A 26,367-nucleotide genomic window follows, 5' to 3' on the forward strand; every position below is an offset into this window, starting at 1 on the left:
AGTCAAGCCTTTGTAGATACACAGCCACAAAAACCTCTGTTTCCTTCTTTTTTTTTTTCCCCCTTTTTCTGTCAGTCCTGCCCCCTTGGCGCCGGGGCAAAAATGAGCAACTTCCACTTTGATCAGGTTCACCTAAGCTGGGGGCCTATTTTTATTAGTCAGAATTTGTTAATTAGTTCCACAACTGGTGTTTGATTGCGCCCAGTCCCTGCTGCTGGTAAAGTCCTTTCCTTTCCCCTCTGGGACGTGGCCTGTGGGGGAGGGGTGCTGGCCGCTGCAGTTTTGGGAACTCACGGTTCGGGGGGTGCTCGCAGCCGGTCCAGCTGGTCCAGACTGAGGTATGCTGTGTGTCTGGTCACTATCGTGGCTCCGGGAGCTGTTCTGTACTGTTTCTGGTTATTTAGCAGTTGTTCTGGAGGACAAACTAAAATGCGCATGTTGTTAAGCCGCCATCTTGACTTGGAACTCCATAAAAATATTTTTTTAAAAGTGAATGTATGTACAAAATTTTAATGTTTCAGTCTAAAAATCCTTCAAAAGGTTATCTTAGATGAGCAGAATCCTGTACTCTATGGTGTATAAAGAAGAAAACTGAAATTCCCTGTCATGCCAAGTCTGGGAAAAAGAAGAACTTCTGCTTGACCGTATTCATCCATTTTTGTATTCCATAGTCATGAAGGAACAGCCATCTTGAATCTCCTTATGTCCTACAACACACACTTGTCATCACCTCTGCAGCCTCATCCTTTACAACTCCCTCTGTTGACATCCCCCTCTGCAGGCACAGTGAACATCACTCGTTCTCTAAGGAGGTCATACTTGTTCTTGCCACTGGGCCTTTGCAAGTGCTCTTTCTACTTCCTGTCAGTATACAGTTGACCATTTCCTGACTCCAAGGTCTCAATTCAGTGGTTCCTTATTCAGGGAATTCCCCTGCCCCTGTGGCTAGGTGGGTGCCACCACAGCACACCCCAAGGAACTGCATTTGCTTCTTTGTCTACTTCCCCTATAAACTGGCCCTTTGTTAGGGCAGAACATGGATGTGTCTCAATTACTAACTGAAGCAGCCCAGAGCTTGACACTGAGGAGACTTTAGTGAAAGATTAAAGAATTAATCAAAAAACTATAATGAGTAAATGAATACCTTACATACCATCTGAGAAAATGGAGGGAAATCAGAGTTCTTCTGTGCTCATGAAGCATGTACATCATGAAGCAGATTATAGCCTGTAAAGAGTAGGTCATTGTGTGATTGTAAAACCTTGTGTCTGATGCTCCTTTTATCTACCTTATTGGCAGATGAATAAAACATATGGATTAAAAATAAATAAATAATAGGTGGGAACAAATGTTAAAATAAATTTTGTAGATTGAAATGCTAGTGATCAATTAAAGGAAGGGGTAAGGGATATGGTATGAATGAATTTTTCTTTTCATGACTTTTTCTGAATTGATGCAAATGTTCTAAGAAATGATCATGATGAATATACAACTATGTGATGATACTATGAGTTACTGATTATATATCAAGAATGGAATGATCATATGGTAAGAATGTTTGTGCTTGTACATGGTTATGTTCAATAAAAAAAAGAGAGAGTAGGTCATGATCCAGTTTCTCTGTAAGAGTTAAATTTCTCCAGTCATAGGAGAGCAAATGCTTCCCCCAAAGCCTGTTGAAACACTCTATCTCCTCTTAGGAAATGGGTAAAGCACCCATGAGTCCCATAAATACCAACCACCCAGCTCTACCTCTGGGGTGATATGGAGTCAGAGGCAAGAACAAGGCTGGAAACCTACCTTGAACAGTTATAATACATGTGAGCAAGAGGACCAACTATGGAAAAGAGACCACATCCATGAAATTGTACCACCAACACTCAGATGGGGGTAAGGAGCTTCCATGTGGGCTGCAGCTTCAGTGATAGTCCTGGGGCATAGGGATGGACTGAAGGGTGAGGTTTGGACAGAGGAAGATTAAAGGAGAGGGCATCTAGGCAGAGAGGGTAGCATCACTAATGACAAAGCATGAGGTTGAACGAGAGGTGAGCAACCTGTCTATCTGGAGGCCTTGGATGTGCTCCAAGTTGCAGAGCATCTTCAAACCAGGTCATCAATATATAATGCCCATTTCTCAGTTGTCGTGGTCTTTTTGAGGTTCACCTCATTAGTCTGGGGGTGACAAGAGCAGCAGAGTGCCTCACAGGAAATGTCCAGGCATTGTGTTTCCTAAAGCTTCCAACTACCACCTTGGTACCCCTACTTGCTGTCTGATCCTTCTGCTTTGCAGAAGTCTGACACTCTGTAGTTGCTGTTCCTTCATTAGCTTCCCACCACAATCTCCACTTGAACCGAGTTCCTTAACTGCCTAACAGCCCACTATGACTGCAGGAAACCTAGCCCCTTTGAACAAGACCTGTCCCTCCATAATACCCTAATGTCCCCACAACCATTATCCATTGTCACTCACCTAACACCAGAATCTTCCTGGGTCAGTTCCTCAAGAGTGGCTTGGTACACAGAAGACCTATTCTGAGAGTGGCCTGGGAAAGAGACAGAGGTCCCCACAGGCTGGAGGTCAGGATGGACTTTTAGAAAGTGAAGAGGGCTGAGCTGCATGTAGCACAGGTGCCACTGCTGCTACTGGAAATACACAAAGCCAAGGCTGAGGCTAACAGAGACAGAGAGCAGCTCAAAAGGAGTGGGCCATTGTTTCCACCTTCAAACTTTACCAAAAGAGTCTGATATTTTAAATATGGAGATACACAGGTAACCAAAACCTGAGGAACTTTCTTTAGTTCACTGTCTACATTCCATGTGTAGATGTTTCTTAATTTTATTACATAGCTGCGGACAAAAGCACTTAAGCATTTAGGATATTGTCCCATAGACACCTTTTTTAGACAAGTCCAAACTAGCAATCAAAGGGTGCAGTAATTGGTAAGAAATACTCAGTATGGTGGACAACTGAATGATCCACATTCACATATCTATTCACTTGACAAATATTTGAAACCCATCTCTGTGCCAGGAGCAGTGCTGGGCAGCATGGATACTTCAGGCCAGTAGCCAAGTTCTTTAGCCCTAGGGGAGTTGATATCAAAGTGAATGAAGGGTTATTAAAAAGAGCTTTAATTTTTTTCCCTCCCTCTCTTTACATACATATTACACTACACAGGATATTCCAAGTGCATGCAAAGAATTACAGGCCAAAATATTTCCTTTAAATGAACAAACACTTAAGTCACCAACAAAAGTGGCAAACACTCAAAGAATAAATAACAAAAGAAAAAATATATAAGTTGGACCTCCTCAAAATTAAACTTTTGTGTCTCAAAGGACTTCGTCACAAAAGTGAAGAGAACCTACACAATGGAAGAAAATATCTGGAAACCACGTATCCAATAAGGGTTTAATATCCAGAATATAAAAAGAAATCCTACAACTCAACAAAAAGACAACCCACTTTAAATATGGGTGAAATACTTAAATAGGTATTTTGCTAAAGAAGAAATATAAATGGCTAAAAAGTACATGAAAATATGGTGAACATTACTAGCTATTAGGGAAATATAAATCAAAACCACAATGAGGTATCATTTCACACTCATTAGAAACATTCATTGCTGGTGCAATTATAAAATGGTGCAGGCTGTATGGAAGACAGTTTGGCAGTTCATCAGGAAGCTGAATATAGAATTACCATATGACCCAGCAATCCTGCTACTAGGCATATATTCAGAAGAATTGAAAGCAGGAACTCAAACTGATATTAGCACACCAATGTTTATAGCAGCATTATTTACAATTTCCAAAAGATGGAAACAGCCCAAGTGTCCATCAAACAATGGGTGGATAAACAAAATGTAGTACATACATACAATGGATTATTCAAGTGTAAAAAGGAATTAAGTCCTTGCACATGCAACAACATGGATGAACCCTGAGGATATCATGCTAAATAATATAAGCCAGGCAAAATAAGACAAATATTGGATGATGTCACTAAAATGAACTTATTATAATAAGCAAACTCATAAAGATAGAATCTAGATAATAGGTTACCAGGAGATAGACTAGGGTAGAGAAAGGGAAATTGCTGCTTAACTTGTAAAGAATTTCTATTTAGGTTGATTATTAATGTTGGGAAATGGATGGTGGTGGTAGTTGCACATTATTGTGAATGTAATTAACAGTTTCAAACTATGCATGTGAACGTGGCTGAAAAAGTGGAAGCTTGGGATCATGTATATTACTAGAAGGAAAAATGATAAAATATACGACTGTATAATAGTAACCCTGTTATCACGATGGACTGGGGTTACTAGTACAAGTATAAGAACGCTCTTTCATGAATTATAAGAAATATACAACACCATTAGAAGGCGTTAATAGGGTGGTAGATGGAAAAAATAGACCTAATATAAATATTGACCAATAGTCTTTTATCAATTGTAACAAAGGTATCACACTAATGTAAAGTATAAACAATACAGAGTATATAGGAATATTGTCTTTTTTTGCATGACCTTTCTGTAAACCTACTTCTCTTATTAAAATATTTTTTAAGTCATGCTAAATGAAAGAAACAGATGCAGAGTGCTACATATAGTATGCATCCATTCATATAAAATGTAAATATAATTAAATCTATAGATAGAAATAGGTTAGTGGTTCTGTAGGCCTCGGGAAGGATAGAGATTGACTGATGACTGCTAAGGGTTATAGGGTTTTTCTTTTTGGAGTAATGAAAATACTCTAAAATTCACGGTGATGAATGCACAACTCTGTGATTACACTTATATACCTTAGATGGACTGTATGATATATGAATGTATCTCAGTAAAACATTTTTAAAATGAGGGACAGATTGACATGTCCAGATTAAAAAAAAAGGGGGGGGGGGGCAGAGAATTCATCACAAGACCTTTCCCTACAAGCAGTGCTAAGAAAAGTCCTTTAGACTGAAAAGGATGCTAAGCAGTGAACCAAAAAAGCACAAAGAAATAAAAACCTCTAACCACATGGGTTAGTAAAAGTGCTGATATTACTGAACAGTATTTTTTTAGAATATAACTCCACTTCTTAGATTTCACAGGTCCTATACTTCAAATGCATAAAAAGTAATGATAACTTTTTGATTTTGGACATAAAATGTATAAAGATATAATTTGTAAAATATAAAAAAGGTGGGGGGAGAGTGGACTATAGGAACAGTGTATGTATGGACTATTAAAGTTTGTATCATATCAAAAATTGTTAACAGATTTATGATGTTAAATTTAGTGCCACTGGTAATCACAAAGGAAATACATGACAAATACATATAGAAAGAAATGAGAAGGGACTCCAAATGATGCAAAACAAAAAATCAAATAAATATGAAAGATATGAAGGAAAGAATTGAGGGGGAAAATATGTGACTTACAAACAGGAAATAGCAAAGTGGCAGTTTAAAGTTCTGCATATCCAGTAGTTACTTTCAGTGTAAATGGATTAAACTTGCCAGTCAAAAGGCCAGTCAAAATTGGCAGAATGGATGAAAAGCATGACCTAACTAAATGCTGTCTACAAGACACTCACCTTAAATTGAGAGACACAAGTAGGTTGAAAGTGAAAGGATGGAAGAAAGGTATAACATGCAAACAGGAACCAAAAGAGAGATGGATTAACTCTACTATCATCAGATTAAAACTGTTATGAGGAACAAACCTATATATGATAAAGGGGTTAACGCAACAAAAAGACTTAATTATATATATATATGCAGTTAAGGGCAGAGCCCCTAGATATATGATGCAAATATTGAGAGATTCGAAGAGAGAAACAATTAAACATTAATAGATCTCAATACACCACTTCCTAAGAGGACAGAACAGCAAAAAAGCAATAAGGAAAGACTGTAAAGATATTATTATAAACCAACTAACCCTAACATATATAGAGAGTGTGTGCTGGCTTAGAGCTGTTATGTACCCTAGAAAAGGCCATGTTCTTCTAATCATCCTTGTGGGTGCAGACCTATTATTGGTAGGACCTTTTTTTTTTTTTAATAGTTCAGGTGCAGCTTCATTCAGTGTTTTAACATAGTTACATTACAATTAGGTATTATTGTGCTGTCCATTTTTGAGTTTTTGTATCTAGTCCTGTTGCACGGTCTGTATCCCTTCAGCTCCAATTACCCATTATCTTACCCTGTTTCTATCTCCTGCTGGACTCTGTTACCAATGACATATTCCAAGTTTATTCTCAAATGTCGATTCACATCATTGGGACCATACAGTATTTGTCCTTTAGTTTGTGGCTAGACTCACTCAGCATAATGTTCTCTAGGTCCATCCATGTTATTACATGCTTCATAAGTTTATCCTGTCTTAAAGCTGCATAATATTCCATCGTAGGTATACGCCACAGTTTGTTTAGCCACTCGTCTGTTGATGAACATTTTGGCTGTTTCCATCTCTTTGCAATTGTAAATAATGCTGCTATAAACACTGGTGTGCAAATGTCCGTCTGTGTCTTTGCCCTTAAGTCCTTTGAGTAGATACCTAGCAGTGGTATTGCTGGGTCCTAATCCGTTCTGCCAGTCTATATCTTTTGATTGGGGAATTCAGTCCATTAACTTTTAGTGTTATTACTGTTTGGATAATATTTTCCTCTACCATTTTGGCTTTTGTATTATATATATCATATCTGACTTTCCTTCTTTCTACACTCTTCTCCATACCTCTCTCTTCTGTCTTTTCGGTTCTGACTCTAGTGCTCCCTTTAGTATTTCTTGCAGAGCTGGTCTCTTGGTCACAAATTCTCTCAGTGACTTTTTGTCTATAAATGTTTTAATTTCTCCTTCATTTTTGAAGGACAATTTTGCTGGATATAGGAGTCTTGGTTGGCAGTTTTTCTCTTTTAGTAATTTAAATATATCATCCCACTGTCTTCTAGCTTCCATGGTTTCTGCTGAGAAATCTACACATAGTCTTATTGGGTTTCCCTTGTATGTGACAGATTGTTTTTCTCTTGCTGCTTTCAAGATCCTCTCTTTCTCTTTGACCTCTGACATTCTAACTAGTAAGTGTCTTGGAGAACGCCTATTTGGGTCTATTCTCTTTGGGGTGCGCTGCACTTCTTGGATCTGTAATTTTAGGTCTTTCATAAGAGTTGGGAAATTTTCAGTGATAATTTCTTCCATTAGTTTTTCTCCTCCTTTTCCCTTCTCTTCTCCTTCTGGGATACCCACAACACGTATATTTGTGCGCTTCATATTGTCATTCAGTTCCCTGATCCCCTGCTCAAGTTTTTCCATTCTTTTCCCTATAGTTTCTGTTTCTTTTTGGAATTCAGATGTTCCATCCTCCAGTTCACTAACTGTAGCTTCTGTCTCTTTAAATCTACCATTGTAGGTATCCATTGTTTTTTCCATCTTTTCTACTTTGTCCTTCACTCCCATAAGTTCTGTGATTTGTTTTTTCAGATTTTCTATTTCTTCTTTTTGTTCAGCCCATGTCTTCTTCATGTCCTCCCTCAATTTAGTGATTTGGTTTTTGAAGAGGTTTTCCATTTCTGTTCGTATATTCTGCATTAGTTGTCTCAGCTCCTGTATCTCATTTGAACTGTTGGTTTGTTCCTTTAACTGGGCCATATCTTCAATTTTCTGAGCGTGATCCGTTATTTTCTGCTGGTGTCTGAGCATTTGATCAGATTTCCCTGGGTGTGGGAAGCGGCTGGTTGAAAGGTTTTTCTGTGAAATCTCTGGGCTCTGTTTTTCTTTTCCTGCCCAGTAGATGGCGCTCGTGGCGCTCATCTGTCTGCGGGTCCCACCAGTAAAAGATGCTGTGGCTCCTTTAACTTGACAATCCGAATCTCGCAGTCGGCCCGGGAAATCGCGTGTGGAGGGGGGGTCGCTGGCTACCGCAGCTTGGGGGAATGCTGGTCCAAACTGCCCAGCTGGCCCGAGACGCCAAGCGTGGTGGGAGGGCCCCGCTATCCAACGTTCCCAGTCGGACCGGGAAGCCACGTGTGTGGAAGGGACCCCGGTTGCCAGCCGCCCCGGCCCGGGAAAGCGCGCGCCCCTCGGGTATCTCACCGCAGTGGATTCTCCCTGCCCGTTCAGCCGTTCCAGAATGGGGTACGCTGCCTTTTTGGTCTCTGTCGTGGCTCTGGGAGCTGTTTCATATTGTTTCTGTTTCTTTAGTTGCTGTTCTGAAGGAGGAACTAAGACCCGCGCGTCTTACTAAGCCGCCATCTTCTCCGGAAGTCTGGTAGGACCTTTTGGTTCAATTGAGATATGACCCAGTCATTCAAGGTAATTCTACAGGAGCCCTTTATGAGAGAATAGAGAGAGAAACATCCAGACATTTGCAGAGAGCCACTGAAACCAGAACCCAGGAGAAGGACAAGCAAATGTTGCCATATGCCTTCCCATGTAAGAGAGGAACCCTAAATGACAGCAGCCTTTTCTCAGAGAAGGTATCTTCCTCTTCATACCTTTATTTGGACATTTTCATGGCCTTAGAACTTTTAATTTGTAAACTAATAAAAACCCATTGTAAAAGCCAACCCATTTGTGGCATACTGCACTCCAGTAGCCTTAGCAAACCAAAACGGTAGGACTGCCAGGTGATATGGTAGTTCTACACTTAGCTTTCTGAGGAATTGCCCAAGTGTCTTCTATAGAGACTGCACCATTTCATATTGCCACCAGCAATGAATGAGTGTTCTTATTTTTGTGCATCCTTTCCAACAATCGTTCTTTTACATTTTTTTTATAGCAGACATTCTAATGGGTCTGAGATGCTAACTAATTGTGGTTTTGATGTGCATTTCACTGATAACTAAAAAAAGAAAAATAATCAATACACATAAAAGAAAACCCAAAATACCCCTTACCCCTCCCTAATATCAACCCTTAGTATTGGTGTGGCACACCTATTACAGTCGATGAAAGAATATTACAACTTTAACTATAGTCCATAACATGCAATAGATAATTTTTTCACAATATATCACTTATTAACTCTTTGTACAAGTGTCGTACAGTTGTACTAGTTCATGAAATAACTTTATACCTGCAGTATTAATTGGTGGCATAAATTACTCTAAACAACCTTTTCAATCAAATTCACCAACAATTCAGCACTATTACTTATGATCCCAATAACCATCACCTCTATTCATTTCCAAACATTTAAGTTCAACCTCATTAAAAATTGTTTACATTTCAGGCAACTGCTCCCCATTCTCTAGCTACTATCAGACTTTAGGTAATTTATATTCTATTTTATGACTATGAGTTCACACATACCAGTTACTTCATCTTACTGAAGTCATACAGTATATCCTTTTGTGTCAGATATTTTCACTCAGCATTATGTCCTCAAGGTTAATCCATGTTGTCACATGCTTAAGGACCCTCATTCATTCTTACTGCTGAATAATATTGCATCATATGTATATAACAAATTTTGTTTATCCATTTGTTAGTTGATGGACACAAGCTGCTCCCATCTTTTGGCAATTGTGAATAATGCCACTATGAACATCGGTGTTCAAATGTCAGTTCATGTCCCTGCTTTTAGATCTTCTGGGTATATACCAAGCAGAATATCAGGTCATAGAGCAGCTCAATAGACAGTTTTCTAAGGACTACTAAACTGTTCTCCACAGCAGCTTTATCATTTTACGTTCCCACCAGCTGTGACTAAATGTCCCAACTTCTCCGTATCGTCTCCAACATTTGTAGTTTTCTGTTTAATAGCAGTCATTCTAGTCTGTACAGCTCACTGTGATTTTGATTTGCATTTCCCTAAATAGCTACTGAAAGGTAGCATCTTTTCATGTGCTTTCAAGCCATCTGTAATTCCTGTTTGGAAAAAATATTTATTCATGCCTCTTGCCCATTTTATAATTGGTTTATTTGTCCTTTTACTGTTGAATTGTAGATTTCTTTATATATCCTGCTTAAGAAACCTTTATCTGACATGTGGTTAACAAATATTTTTTCCCATCTAGTTGGCTGTCATTTTACCTTTTTGACAAAGTCCTTTGAAGCACACAAGTATTCAATTTTGAATTTCCATTCATCAATTTCTTTCTTTTCTTGTGCTTTGGGTGTAAATTATAAGAAACTACAGCCTACCATTAAATATTAAAGGTGTTTTCCTATATGTTCTTCTCAGATTTTTATGGAACTGGCTTCTATATTTAATGTTCGATGCAATTTGAGTTTTTGTGTGGGGTGTGAGACAGGGGTCCTCTTTTATTCTTTTGGATTTGGATATTCAACTATCCAGCACTATTACTGAAAGGACTCTTCTGTCCTATTTCAGTGCATTTGGGGGCCTTGTCAAAAATCAGTTGGCCACTACCTCCATATCAAATATATTCTTATATTGTTGATACCCCCTTTCAAACATGAGAAAGTTAGAATGGGCATAGCCCAACTAAGAGTAGGACCAAAGAAGGAGGAATTATAACAGAGAAGATAGGATTTAACAAATGACAATGACTGCTGAATCCCTATAATGAGATTTCTTTTAGCTTCCAGTGTTTCAGAGGAACTAGAAGGAAAAACCTGAGAATGTGGAATTGTAACCCATACCAAACTTTGAAATCAGTTCTGTAACTAATAGTTAAAATGCATTTTGAAACTCATTGCTTATTTCTGAATATATGCAATATTTCACAATAAAAAACATTAAAAGGTAGTATGTATCTATCCATACACGTGTATTTGTGTATCTACTTTTCAACAGAGAATGAAGCAAATGTGGCAAAATGTTCAAAAAAGTTAATTGGTCATAGGTCTGAAGGTCTACTTCTGAACTCTCAATCTCATCTCATTGGTCAATATGTCCACTTTTATGTCAGTACCATGTAGTTTTGACCAGTGTGGATTTATAATAGCCTTAAAGTCAGGGAGCATAAGTTCTCCTCCTTCAAACTGCTTTTTCAAGAGTTTCCAGCTAATTAAAGACCCTTTCCCTTTCACTTCCATAATATTTATATTGCGAGTTCTCTCATATGTTTATCATCAGCCCAACTACTAAGAGCTTTGCTATAAGGTGACATTCATATGGATCTCTCCTATATATATTTCCTTATAACTGAAATAGTACCGACGATTAAAGACACTACCATATTAATTGCAAACATAGTGTCTCTTCAATATGTGAGTTCTCTGGTGTGTTTAAAGTTTAAAGCTATGGCTAAAATCTCTTCTATATTCAAAAAGGTGTAGTGTGAGTTCTTTCATTCCATTTAAGGTTGGAATATTGATTGAAGGATTCCCACATTGATGTCATTCATAGATTTCCTGTTAAGTTTGAATAAGTTCATGTTATCCAAGGATAGAATAATAAAAGTTTTCCCATAGAGATGACATTCTTACGGCTTCTGTACACTGTGCAGTCTCTCATGATGCCTGAGTGCAGAACTATGTGCGAAAGCTTTCCCACATAGGTGGCATTCGTGGGCTTTCTCTCCAGTGTGTGTTTTTTCATGTCGTCTGAGGGCAGAACAATCAATGAAGGCTTTCCCACATGTGTGGCATTCATGGGGTTTCTCTCCAGTGTGTGTTCTCTTATGTCGTCTGAGGGCAGAACAATCAATGAAGGCTTTCCCACATGTGTGGCATTCATAGGGTTTCTCTCCAGTGTGTGTTCTCTCATGTCGTCTGAGGGCAGAACAATCAATGAAGGCTTTCCCACACGTATGGCATTCATAGGGTTTCTCTCCGGTGTGTGTTCTCTCATGTTGTCTAAGATGAGAACACTGACTGAAGGTTTTCCCACACAGATGGCATTCATAGGGTTTCTCTCCAGTGTGAGTTCTCTCATGTTTTCTAAGAGAAGAATACTGACTGAAGGTTTTTCCACATAGATGACATTCATGGGGTTTCTCTCCAGTGTGAGTTCTCTCATGATTTCTGAGAGAAGAATATTGACTGAAAGTTTTCCCACATAGATGACATTCGTGGGGTTTCTCTCCAGTGTGAGTTCTCTCATGATTTCTAAGATTAGAATACTGACTGAAGGTTTTTCCACATAGATAACATGCATGGGGTTTCTCTCCAGTGTGAGTTCTGTCATGTCGTCTAAGGTCAAAAAATCTAAAGAAAGTTTTCCCACATAGAAGGCATCCATATGGTTTATGTCTAGCTTGAGTTCCATAGTATTGTGTGGGGCCAGAGTTTTTAATAAAGGCTTGAAAACTTTGATGGCATTCATATGATTTACTTGTAGTGTGAATCTGCTTATGTTGATTAAAAGATGAATGGTCACTGAGGACTTCAAGTGGTTTGTTTAAATATGGTTTCCCTCTCATGGGAATTAATGCATGTTGAGGCAATGTGGATCTGAGAGTAGAATCTTCTTGCCAATAATTACACTGAAAGGAATTCTCTTCAGAGTGAGGTATCTGTTGTGAGGAATTATATGAGAGATTGTCAAACATTTGTCCAGATACACACATTTCTTCAATTCCCTACATGTGAATTCTTGACTAGTCCTTCAGTGGACATCTCCAATTAAAATCTTTTCCATGTTAGTTTCATATTTACATTATTCACCTTCATGCTGGTAATTTTCTCTATTACACGATCTCAGTTACAGAGCTATCCAATTTTGAACTTCATGTTCTAGCTTGAGTTAGTATAATTTTTTTGAGATAGTATAATTTTCTCTATTATACTATCTTAATTGCAGAGCTATCAAATTTTGAACTTCATGTTTCAAAGTTTATGTATATGAACCATTTTACATTTTATAAGAGTTTTGTGTTTAATCTCTTTTCTTAAATTCAAATTGTCACAGATTTTTGCTGGATTAGCATTTAACCCAAACAGTAATTACAGCTAGCTATTTGTACTGAATTCCTAAATTATTCAATCCCCAGGTATTTATTTAGAAAACTAGGGTACACACCAATGAAACTTACCAATGACATGATATCAGAATTGTCTTTGCTGTAGGTAAGCTGCATGAATATATTTTCTTCCGTTTTACTGGCAACTTTCCTGCCTATTAATTATTTGGGGATAAAACATTATAAACTGTTAGAGTAGCATTACAAGAACAAAAAAGTTGGAATGTCCAAAATGACTGTCAATATGTTTCAAACAATGACACGTGGCTGGGAAAGAATAGCAAATTAAGGAATACTCTGGGTAGAACAAAACACTATAGGAATTAAAAATAAAAGATTTTCCGGACTGAAATGTGACAAATATAAAAAGAAACTGGGATGTGAGGGATGAAAAAAGAGGGGAAATCTTACAAGAGTAAGACCAGTAAAAGGTTCATTATGTGAAAGTTTAATTCCAAAGTGCATGAATATCCCTTTACAAAAGTCAAAGATCCTTGAATAGACCTTTATAAATTTATAGAAAAATGACCTCATATAAAAAAAAAAATTCCCCAATATCCTTGCCTACATTTCAGAAATAAATCACTTAAGGAAACCTGAAATTGGTATTTCCAAGGACATATTAACTAACGAGTGCCTTCCTCTACTGATGCACAGATTTCTAGTGCTCACCTGGACTCCGGTTTTGGAAAAATCCCATTCCTTCTCTCCACACTTCCTCTCCTTGTGCCAACTGGGAAAGTACATCTGATTTGCAGACCAGACATCCTGTTTGTAGGAAAAAAGATACCTGGGATTTCAGTTAAGTGTTAATAGTGCATTGCATAGTACATGGCACGCTGTCAAACAGAAAAAAAGTCACCAAAGAGAAAGATAAGTATTGAAGATCAGCAATGCAAAAGTACTTTGAATACAGAAACTGACAGTATTTCACCAGCAAATGGATAACTCTTGGCCTTGTTCTCATTACAGTGGGGATCTCTGGTTGTTGCTGTCTATGCAACAACAGAGTAATTGCTAAGAATCCTCTAATCTAAATGGGGAGAAAGTCTATGTTTCCGTAGTTGAGGATAAGTATTTTCAAAAATAATCCAATGAGCATAAACTCCACCAAAGCAATCTAAATTCTATATGGCAAATGATATATGTGGTGTTTTTTTACTAATCTATTCTTAAGCCTCAGCATAGCCCTTACACATGAATAATTATGTCAAATGTATAATCTGTTATTTATCCATTCAAAAATTATTGTCTTCCCCATACTGCTCTGAATAGTGGAGACTGAAATTCAAAAAAGACATTAAGTTGTGATCAAGATGCTTAAAATCTATGGGGGCAAATTAGATGCAAGTAAAAATTAGAAAACATATTTCATTTAAGTGGCTGTACATGTTATAAAATAATGTAAACTCAATGTATTAAAAATATAAAAAATATAAAAAGATCATACCACAACATGGAGCTAAACCTAGATATTTAAAATAAATAGAAGATGATATGGAATAGATATGATAGCTAAAGAGGTAGATAATAGATAGTTTAGATAGATGACTGATAGACATATCAATGATCGATTAAGTTTTCAGACTCACCCACTGAGACCAGATGATTGATATTCTCCAGCATTACTTCTCTGAACAGCTTTCTCCGGGATGTGTCTAGCAATGCCCATTCTTCCTGGGTGAAGTCTACAGCTACATCTTTGAAGGTCATTAACTCCTAAAACATCCCAGAAACTTGGATTCATACAAGGCCATTCTTACTAAAGTATTGAGTGTGATGCTCAAAATGACAGCACCGAGGAAGCAGAGACTGTATATAAAGCTGAAAATGTGTTTTTACTCTTTAATCTCAACTGCAGTCTGCCTTTCAGATACACTCACAGACACATAGATGTTCTCAATACATACAACTCCATTGTAAGGGAGTATCACATGTGGTGTGATATACACCTGGAAATTTCAGTAGACTTATAAGCATGACCTCCTGTGGTAGTTAGGTTCAGGTGTCAACTTGGCCAGGTGATGGTGGCTAGTTCTGTTGCTGTGGACATGAACCAATGGCATGTGAACCACATCTGTTGCTGATGACATCTGCAGTCGGCTAGGAGGCATGCCTGCTGCAATGAATGATGTTTGATTTAACTGGCTGGTGCTTAAATGAGAGAGCTCAATGTAGCACAGCCAAAGCAGCTCAGCATATCTCTTCTCAGCACTTGTAGATCAGTCCAGGCCTTTGGAGATGCAGAAAGGAATCACCCTGGGGAAAGTTGCTGGAACCCAGAGGCCTGGAGAGAAGGCCAGCAGAGACTGCCCTTTACCTTCCCACGTAAGAAAGCACCTCAGTTGAAAGTTAGCTGCCTTTCCTCTGAAGAACTATACGTTAACTAAATAAATCCCCTTTTATTAAAAGCCAATGCATCTCTAGGGTGTTGCATTCCAGCAGCTAGCAAACTAGAACACCTCCTCATGCTGATTATCACAGTTGCTCTTGAGATCCATAACTGAAATGATCTTTTCCAGTAATTTCGTGTATATCTACAGAGTCATCATCAGGCAAAAAATACTGAAGATAAATCACTTATAAAAATGACTAGGACAATATTACTAAAATGTATTGAATTAGTTGCTTGTAACTATGGTATAAAAAGCATGTATTAAGAAATGGTTAATACATATATAAAAAGATATTGTTCTGAAATATTAAGGTGAATTAACCTATCTGTAAATAAAACAAAAATCATTATGTGTTTAAATGTATTTGCATAGTTAAATTCATCTAACTAATGTAGATGAATTGAATTCAGGTAATAAATTAACATTTTTATTATCAATTAAAAAAAATGACTAGGGTTATATTATTCCCATATATGGATAACATCACTTTCCTCTGATTTAGAAAATTAATTTAACATTCTGTTACACATTTGAACAGATCTAATGTGCTAACTTGTGAAGTGCTTTCTATCTAAATTCAATTTACTGGTTTATCATTTATTAATGTGGCAAGTAACTGTGAAGAATTATTTAGAATTCTGCAGAACTGAACAGGTTTCATACAGAACTCTGGATCAGTAAGTGCTGCTACCCTGAATTCTACAAAACCCAGTTGTTTGTCATAATGTTAAGTACAGCCAGTTTAGGATCAGAAATCAGAGACCCTTGAGACTGAAAGATGGCTGTTGTCTGACCATTCCTGTGGTAGAAGACCTTCCATTCTCAACATTTTCTGGGGCCTACAAGACCAGTTTTCATTGTCACTCTTATATCTTCATCTCATCCGTGTTCAAGATTAAAAGATGTGCCTTCATTGTTTCTGGTCTCTACAAATATGCTAACATTTTCAGTGTCATTCCTAATGGAACAATAATTTCTGTATTTGTATCCATCTTTAAAATGTGAGTAAAGTTGATTTACAAAAATTAAGTTGGATAATTGGGAGTGAATGCCAGGAAAATTTTAGTTTTCTGTTTTTGACTATTTCAAAATGAGCAAATATATCCTAGCAACACTTAAAAGAATTTAAAACTGGGGGAAATAAACGATTCCTCATTTCCTAACCTTCTCTTGTTCTCAGGTCAACAATGTGGATTTACACCTTAGCACATATAAAGCTGGATTCACTGAATGCACCTGCTGAAACATTAGCCTCTCCACTGACTGTTAACTTCCGTTCTTACTCATCTTTATCACCTATGTTCACTGCAGGCCAAAGCCAATTCAGGCACTGACATGATCTGAGTGCATCAAGTGCATTATTTCTGCAATAAGCCCATGGGTTGGGTGAGTAAAAGAAAACATCCCTCATCTTGTCAGAAAATATACAACTTTAATAGGAACGGAACAAACTATTGAAGTGTTGGGAAGGAGATTATTTACTGCTGAACTCCAAACTTACTATAACTATTCTAGAATCTGAATAAACTAAACTGAAGCTCAGATCCTTCAAGAGCACATGATGGGACTTAGAATGATTATGCCAATAGGAAAAACCTCATCTGGCAACAAGGGAGAAACTTCAGTTAAAGAATGCCCTACTCACCTGTGGTTGCATGGTCAATAGCTCAGCTGACAACTGTCTTCCTTTGGATTTTCACTCAAAACCAGACAAGCAATGGGTGAGCAAAGCTAAGAAAGGAAATAGAAGCCTTCAGATTTGAGTTTTCATCACAATTCCCAGGGCTGAAGGAAAACAATTTCCAAACAAGAATTTCTTATATATATATATATTTTTTTGAGAAATATCCATACATATATATTTCGACCATATTATACGATCATTGGCTCACAATATCATCACATAAATGTGTATTCTTCACCATTTTTAGATTACTTGCATCACTGTAGAAAAAAAAAGAACTCACACATCCCTTACCTTGTATGCCTCCCACTCACTGACCCACAGTATTTCAATCTACTCAATTTTTACCCTTTATCTCCTCATATGATTTATTTATTATTTATCCTTATACCCATACCCTGGATAAAAAGAGCATCAGACACAAGGTTTTCACAATCACACAGCCACACTGTAAAAGCCACATAGTTATAAAGTTTTCTTCAAGAATCAAGGTTACTGTAACACAGTTCAACAGTTTCAGGTAGTCTAGTCAGTTCTAAACACCATAAACTAAAAAAGGGATACATATATAATGCATAAGAATAACCTACAGGATAACCTTCCAACTCTGTTTGAAATCTCTAAACCACTGAGACTTTGTCTCATTTCTTTCCTTCTCCCTTTTGGTTAATACGGTTTCTTATTCCCCTCATGCCTGGTCCTAGATCATTCCTATGTGTCAGGTCCGACATTGCCAGGGAGATTTACATCCCTAGGAGTTAATGTCTCATATAGGGAGGAAGGCAATGAATTCACCTGTCAAGTGAACTTAGAGAGAGAGAGACCATATTTGAGCAACAAAAGAGGTTCTCTGGGGGTGACTCTAAGGCATAATTAGCCTTAGAGTTAAGGCTAGAGTTAAGGCATAATTAGAGCATAATTAGGCTTAGCTTCTCCTTTACAAGAATAAACTTCATAGGGACAAGCCCCAAGACAGACAGTTCAGCCTATTGAAATAGTTGTTCCCACTGCTTGTGAGAATATCAGGAATTCTCCGAGGTGGGGGTCTACCTAGCAAGGCTTGCTTTCAAAATGAGGGAGAGAGTAAGAAATTCCCAAATAAAAGCTGATGGAGTCAATTACTACTAGGTCTGCCCTATCATTAAGGATAAAGGGCATGTCATGGTAGATAATGAGGCCATCTATAACATCTGCTGTAGGAACCCTGGCCCAACCTACACCAATCTTAATTGCCTTATTAGCCAGATCGTGTCCTCCATCACTGCTTCTCTCAGGTCTGATGGTGCCCTGAATGTGGATCTGACAGAATTCCAGACCAACCTGGTTCCCTATCCCCATATCCACTTTCCTCTGGCCACATATGCCCCCATCATCTCTGCTGAGAAAGCCTACCATGAACAGCTTACTGTAGCAGAGATTACCAATGCTTGCTTTAAGCCAGCCAACTAGATGGTGAAATGTGACCCTCGCCATGGTAAGTACATGGCTTGCTGCCTGCTGCACTGTGGTGATGTGGTTCCCAAAGACGTCAATGCTGCCATTGCCACCATCAAAACCAAGCACACCATCCAGTTTGTGGACTGATGTCCCACTGGCTTCAAAGTTGGCATTAATTACCAGCCTCCCACTGTGGTACCTGGTGGTGACCTGGTCAAGGTCCAGCGAGCTGTGTGCATGCTGAGCAACACCACAGCCACTGCTGAGGCCTGGGCTTGCCTGGACCACAAGTTTGACCTGATGTATGCCAAGCATGCCTTTGTTCACTGGTACGTGGGTGAGGGGATGGAGGAAGGAGAGTTTTCTGAGGCCCATGAGGACATGGCTGGCCTTGAGAAGGATTATGAGGAGGTTGGAGCAGATAGTGGTGAGGAAGAAGATGAGGTGAAGAATTTTAACCTGTATGCTGCAGGTTTTACACGCTCTATTGTCTTGGGTCTGTCTTATTTCCATTCTGTGGAATTTCCTTTCAGACTGAAAGGAAAGACCACTAGACAGCAGATCAAAGCAGCATAAAGCTTTGATAAAGGTAACATTATGAGTAATTTAAAATACTAGTATTATTGTATTTTTTGTTCTGTATCTCCACTTATTTCTTGCAGGTGCTAAGATGCAAATTCATAAATAGTAATGACTAATCCAAGGTTTAGACTTATAACATACAAAGATATCATTTTTAACAAGTAAAAAACTGTGGGGATAGAGAACTGTTTTTGTGTAGCATTGAACATAAGCTGGTATCTAATCAAAGATGATTATTACAGATTTAGGATTTTAAATTTTAACCCCATATCAACCACAAAGAAAACACATGAAAAAAATTTTCGGAAAGAAATGAAAAGGACTCAAAGTGATACAATACAAAAGAAGAATAAGAAAGACATACAAAAATAGGCATTAACAGAAGAACTGAGGGTCAAAAATCATTAAACACAACAAAAAAATTGCAAAACAGAAAAAGAAAGTAGTTCATTGCTAGTAGTTACTTTCAGTGTAAATGGATTCACTCTAGGCCAAAAAGCAGATGTTAGGAGGATAGATAAAAAAGCATACCCCACCGATATGCTATATACCAACAACTCATTTTAAATTCAAAGATATAACTAGGTTGAAAGTGAAAGGAGGAAAAAAATAAGACACCATGCAAGAACAATGAAAAGAGAGCTGGGGTAGCTATACAAACTTTAAGTCTAAAACCATTACAAAGGACAAAGAAGGCCATTATATACTGATAAAGGGATCAATTTAACAACACCTAAAAATTGTAAATACATATGCACCTAACAACAGAGCCTTAAAAAATATGAAGTAAATGCTGATATTTGAAGGGAGAAGTAGATGTTCTATATGAGTAATAGGAGATTTCAATACAACACTTTCAATTAGAGCCTATCCACATGTAAATAAATAAAAATGGTCTGGCATATAAATGCAATTAAATATTCAGTCATTAAAAAAGTAATGAAATTCTAAAAACAACAACATCAAAAAGTAATGATTCGCTTCCTGGTGCCTGCCCATGCAAAAAAAAAAAAAAAAAACAGTAATGAAATTCTGATTCATATGACAACATGGATGAACCCTGTATATATGTTCCTATAGTTACAAGTAAAAAAAAGAGCAATGAAATAGATGATGACAATTAAATGCAATGTGATGTTAGATGTGAAGTAACAAGGGAGGAGAAAAAACTAAAAGGGAAATTACTAGACAATATAATAATGGAATATAGACTGCAAACTTTATCAAGGTTATTTGTTACAATTTACAATGTAAACTTCTTGAATTTGATAACTAAACTTAAGAAGGTTAAGTGAAAGTCCTATTTCTTAGGAAATGTGCATGGCAGAATTAAGTCAATGAGCATGATGTGTATAACTTATACTTGATTGTTCACAAAATGTATTATAGACAGATATACAGGAAACTGGACAGATAGGCGGATGGACTGACAGACAGATAGATACAGAATGTAGCAAAGTCAGAAAACTGAAATTAGTAGATCTGGAGATCTAGGGTGAAATGGTTGTGCTAGAGAGCTATTAAATTTGCCTATTTTTGCAACTGTGCTGTTAGTTTGAAAGTATTTCAAAATAAAAAGGGTTTTTTTTAAAAAAAATCACTTGGTCATAGATGTGCGGATTTATTTCTGAACTCTCAATTCTAGTCCATTAATTTATATTTCTCTAGTTGTGCCACCACCACACTACTTTGATTGCTGTAGTTTTGAAATAAAATCTGAAATCAGGAAATGTGAGTACTCCAACTTGGTTCTTCTTTTACAGAACAGTTTTTGTATTTCAGGACCATTTGTCTTCTCGTATAAACTTGATAACTGACTTTTCCATTTAGGCAAAGATGACTGTTAGAATTGTGATTATGACTGCAATCACATATTTGCATAAATATGTAAATTGCAAAGGGTGGTTGTGCTGGTCTGAAAGGAAGTATGCCCCCTCAGAAAAGCCATGTTTTAATATAAATCCCATTTCATAAAGGTAGAATAATCTCTATTCAATACTATATGTTTGAAACTGTAATGAGATCATCTCCCTAGATGATGTGATTTAGTAAAGAATGGTTGTTAAACTGGATTAGGGGATGACATGTCTCCCCCCATTTGAGTGGGTCTTGATTAGTTTCTGAAGTCCTATAAAAGAGGAAACATTTTGGAGAATGAGAGATTCAGAGAGAGCAGAATGACATAGCCACGAGAAGCAGAGTCCACCAGCCAGCGGCCTTTGGAGATGAAGAAGGAAAATGTCTCCCAGGGAGCTTCATGAAACAGGAAGCCAGGAGAAGACGCTAGCAGACGATGCCGTGTTTGCCATGTGCCCTTCCAGATGAGAGAGGAACCCTGAACTTCACTGGCCTTCTTGAACCAAAGTATCTTTCCCTGGATGCCTTTGATTGGACATTTCTATAGACTTGCTTTGATTGGGACATTTTCTCAGCCTTAGAACTGTAAACTAGCAACTCATTAAATTCCCCTTGTTAAAAGCCTTTCTGTTTCTGGTATATTGCATTCTGGCAGCTAGCAAACTAGAACAGGTGGTATTCACATCTTAATAATACAAAGTTCTCCAATCCATGAAGATGGGACATCAGCAATGTTTCTAGTTAACTTGCACACAAGTCTTTACATCCCTTGGTTAAATTTAATCCTCAATATTTTATCTTTTTAGTTGCATTTCTTATTTCATTTCATTCTTGGATTGTTCATTCTACTTCTTTTTCAATCTGTTTGCATTTTAATTAATCATTTTTTCCTAATTATTTGGGCTAGAACGTCCAGTAAAACATTGAGCAGTGGTAAGAAGGGCATTCCTTTTCTTGGAAATTTTGTCTTTCACTGTGAAAGGTGTAGTTACCTGTGTGTCTTAATATCGGCCTTTAATCATATTGAGGATTCCCATGCTTTTTCTAATTTTTTGGTGTATTTTAATCTCTAAAGGGTGCCAGATTTTGTCAAATGCCTTTTCTGTGTCACATGACATGACCATGTCATGTATTCCTTTACTTTATTTAATGTGGTTTATTATCTTGTGTTGAGACACCATTCCATTCCTGTGATGATGGTGCATAATAATTTTAATGTGCAGTTGAACTGATTTTGTTGAAGATTTTGCTTTCTATATTCAATAGAGATATTGGATTGTATTGTTTTTCCTGAGATATCTTCTACTATCATAATGATGCTGGCCTCAGGGAATGAGTCAGGAAAAGTTACCTCTTCCTCAAATTGGAAGGTTTTGAGAATTATGGGTGCTACATTTTCTTAGACTATTTAGCAAAATTCACAGGTGAAGTCATATGATGCAGGATTTCTTTGGTAAAAGGATTTTTTTTCTTTATTAGGAAGTTGTGGGTTTTCAGAACAATTACACATTAAATACAGGATTACCATATATTGACCTATTAATAACACCTGGCATTGGTATGAAACACTTGCTCCAATTGATGGTAGCACTTTTTTTTTTTTAAGGAATTACCCATATCTATTTTTCTATTGTGAAAAATAACACACATACAAAAAAGCAATACATTTTAAAGCACACCACAATAATTAATTATAGAATAGCCCGTATCTCTATTGCAGACAGCAGCATAACTTCATTGAAATGTTTTAACACAATGTGGGTGGAACTTAAAATTCCATATTTTAAATTAATAGAAGCACTGCAAATGCTACATTTCCGAATATAATTGAGAAGATATCTAACAAAGGCAAGTTATAACATGAATAACTAAGTTTACTGTTATGATTTTGTTTGAGGCTAAACAATTTTGGTATATTCATACTTCTCTATCTTCCCTTTTTGCCTAGTTATATACCAAGTCTGTCCACATTCAGGGGTTGAACAGGACCCAAATATTTGGTGATCTCACTTTAGTTTCTACACAACAGTAGGAATGCAAAAAACTGAAACCATCAAATAGTTAATTTTAATACTGCTACCACACCATGTCTATGTCAGTAAAATTAGTTTATCAATTTATCGATAAGTACTTTAAAATACAAAAGTGGGGTTAAATAATGACAGAAACAATCATTTCTTAACTCAGAGCATGACAAGGCAGATTTTATATTCTTTTTTAAATCTAGAAATCATCTTTTTTTTTTTAGGTACATGTTCTGGGAATCGAACCTGAGTCTCCTGCATGGAAGGTGAGCACTCTACCACCTAACCACCCATGCACCCAAAAGTGACTCTATATATTCATAAATTCTAAATACCTCAGCTGAAACTATTACTTTTAAATCAACTGGTTTTAGTCATTTCAAAATGCCTATGTTTAATTTGTAGACATTTATGCATGTCTACAACTAATATGTATGCAGTCTATATAAACATGTCCACAATTAACTTCCATTTCTCTAAGCAAAGAGATTCCAATACAGATGTCGCATTTATCAAAAATTTTAAAAATGCAGACATAGCATAAAAAATTAGCTTTTTACATATCTTAAGCCAACTCTCTAGATACAGTCAATCTATACTGCATAGCTGATTTTACCAGGTTACAATGTAATTTTTTCCCAATAGCCTGTTTTAGGTACAGTAAAATGTTAATTTCTACAACAATTAAAATGTTAGTTTATAACTTCAGTTTACCGTAGAGAAGTTCAAAATCCTAAATACTGCTTTTCAATTTTCTTAATGATTTTGATAGTTTGATTTTCCATCCACAGAATCTAGAATACTCACAGTTTACTCGCTATGACGTATGTGTTTTTTTTTGAGTCTGTACCACTTTGAAAGGATGTATGTACCCTAGAAAAGCCATGTTTTAATCCTAATTCTGTTTTGTAAAGGTAGCATTTCTTCTATTTCCTATTCAGTACTATATGTTGGAAACTTTCATTAGAATACCTCCATGGAGATATGACCCACTCAAGAGTGGATGTTAAACTGGATTAGGTGGAGATGTGTCTCCACCCATTCTAGGTGGGTCTTGATTATTTTACTGGAATCCTATAAAAGTGGAAACATTTTGGAGAAAGTGGGAGATTCAGAGAGAGCAGAGAAGGCTGACAGACCTCTGCAGACCATGAAGCAGAGTCCACTGGCAGTGACTTTTAGAGATGAAGAAGGAAAATGCCTCTTGGAATACTGGAGAGGAAGCTAGCAGATGATGCCGTGTTCACCATGTGCCCTTCCAGCCAAGACAGAAACCCTGACCATGTTCACCATATGCTTTTCCACTTGAGAGAGAAACCCTGAACTTCACTGACCTTCCTGAATCAAGACATCTTTTCCTGGATGCCTTAGATTGGACATTTCTATAGACTGCTTTAATTGGGACATTTTCATGGCCTAAAAACTATTAACTTGAAATGTATTAAATTCCCCTTCTTAAAAGTCATTGAGTTTCTGGTACACTGCATTCCAGGAGCCAGCAAACTAGAACAGAGTCCATGGTCCAGGAATTGAACTCAGGTCTCCCACCTGGGAGGGGAGCACTCTACCATAGCACCATCTGTGCATCCTTGCTATGACTTTTAAGATTCAGCAGAAAGGCAAGAAGTTTATTTTCACTAGGTTTTGTCCATATAGGTGAATTCTATTCTTTGGGGACTGAATTCAATAGTTTATCTCTGTCTCACCAATGTGTATATAATAAAATTCAGAAACTGCCCAATGTTTGCTTTCCAATGCAAAAACAGTGAAATGCTACACTTGGGAGAACACCAAAAAGTCCATCTTCTGGAGAACACACTCAGTGAATTTCCCTGCTGCCATCACTTTGGGGTCTTTTTTTTTTTTTTTTGAACGTTATCCTAATAGAGCAATATTTACTTACTTGTACTGTTTGGAAGGCCTCTCCAGGTGAGCAGTTAAGTCCTCAATTTTTGCTCTTTCTTCTTTTATAATATAGGCATTTATGGTAATAAATTTCCCTCTCAACACAGCCTTTGCCACATCCCATAAGTTTCGATACGTCGTATTTTTGTTTTCATTCACCTCCAGACAGCTATTGATTTCTCTAGCACGTTCTTCTTTGACCCACTCATTGTTTAACAGTGTATTATTTAATCTCTATATATTTGTGAAAGTTCTTCTTCTGTGGTGGTTATTGATTTTCAGCTTTACTCCACTGTGATCAGAAAAAGTACTTTGAGTAATTTCAACGTTTTTAAATTTATAAAGAATTGTTTTGTGACCCAGAATATGATGTATCCTGGACAATGTTCCATGAGCACTAGAGAAGAAATGTTTATCCTGCTGTTTTGGGTTATCATGGCCTATATAAGTCTGCTAGCTCTAACTCATTTATTAAATTATTTAAATTCTCTATTTCCTTGTTGATCCTGCCTGATAATTTTGACGTCTCCTATTATTGTTGAAATGTCTAACATTCCCTTCAATTTTGCCGATGTCTGTCTCATGTACTTTGGAGCTCTTTTTTTTTTTAATTTTTTTTTTTGCATGGACAAGCACTGGGGAACTTTGGAGCTCTTTTATTGGGAACATAGATATTTATGACTGTTATTTCTCCTTGGTTAATTGTCCCTTTTACTAATAAATAGTGTCCTTCTTTGTCTCTTATGATGTCTTTATATTTAAAGTCTATTTTTTCTGATATCAGTATAGCTACTCTTACTTTCTTTTGGTTTCAGTTTGCATGGAACATATTTTTCCAGGCTTTCATTTTTAATCCATTCACATCCTTGTGTCTAAAATGAGTCTCTTGTAAGCAGCATATAGCTGGATTATATTTCTTAATCCATTCTGCCAATCTGTATCTTTTAATCGGTAAATTTAGTCTGTTAACATTCAAGGTTATTACTGAAAACACATTTCTTGAATCCACCATCTTAATCTTTAGATTTCATTTGTCAGATTTATATGTTCTTTTCCCTCTTTCTCTTTTTATCCTTTAGGTCACCCTTACTGGTACTCTTTAATTCCGTGCCCTCTTTCAGATCTTCCTCTCTTTCTTTCTCAGCTGGCAGAATTCTCTTTAGAATTTCTTGTATAGCTGGTCTCTTGTTGACATTCTCTCAGCCTTTGTCTGTGAAAATTTTAATCTCTCTCTCAGTCTGAAGGACAATTTGGCTGGATACAGAATTCTTAGCTCTAAGTCCTTGTTTTTCAGGATCTTCAATATATCAGACCACTGCCTTCTTGCCTCCATTCTGCCAGTTGAGCGGTCTGAACTCAGTCTTATGTGGTTTCCCTAGTATGTAGACTATTTTACTCTTGCTGCTTTCACAGGATTTTCTGCTTCTCTTCAACATTTGACAGACTGATTTGTATGTGTCTTGGGGTCGGCCTGTTTGAATTTATTCTATTTGGGGTTCATAGGGCTTCTTTGATTTGCATATTTACGTCTTATAAAGGTTGGGAAGTTTCCCCCCACTTCATCATCCACTAATTTTCCTAGCCCTTTACTCTTTCTTCTCTTCTCCTTCTGCAACACCAA

The 26,367-nt window shown here is 37.1% G+C and overlaps 1 protein-coding gene and 1 pseudogene across 4 annotated transcripts in view; one reads left to right on the forward strand and one right to left on the reverse strand.

Annotated features, from left to right (window-relative positions):
* Window positions 1-11,137: 11,137 nt before the first annotated feature.
* The window catches only part of LOC143646871 (uncharacterized), a 56,799-nt gene continuing 41,569 nt past the window's right edge, over window positions 11,138-26,367 (reverse strand). For all 4 annotated transcript variants that reach the window (XM_077116282.1, XM_077116279.1, XM_077116281.1 and 1 more), the window contains 5 exons: window positions 16,903-16,988; window positions 14,454-14,580; window positions 13,534-13,629; window positions 12,934-13,016; window positions 11,138-12,414 (listed from right to left, as the gene is read on the reverse strand). In XM_077116282.1, coding sequence (XP_076972397.1) covers window positions 11,383-12,414; window positions 12,934-13,016; window positions 13,534-13,629; window positions 14,454-14,580; window positions 16,903-16,914 — 1,350 coding nt within the window. In that variant the 5' untranslated portion in view covers window positions 16,915-16,988 and the 3' untranslated portion in view covers window positions 11,138-11,382. The remainder of the gene's footprint in view (window positions 12,415-12,933; window positions 13,017-13,533; window positions 13,630-14,453; window positions 14,581-16,902; window positions 16,989-26,367) is intronic.
* Window positions 18,024-18,954, forward strand: LOC143645646 (tubulin alpha-1C chain pseudogene; annotated as a pseudogene).

The sequence above is a fragment of the Tamandua tetradactyla genome, chromosome 9 (genome assembly GCF_023851605.1).
Source record: "Tamandua tetradactyla isolate mTamTet1 chromosome 9, mTamTet1.pri, whole genome shotgun sequence".
In the NCBI taxonomy this organism is placed as follows: Eukaryota; Metazoa; Chordata; class Mammalia; order Pilosa; family Myrmecophagidae; genus Tamandua; species Tamandua tetradactyla.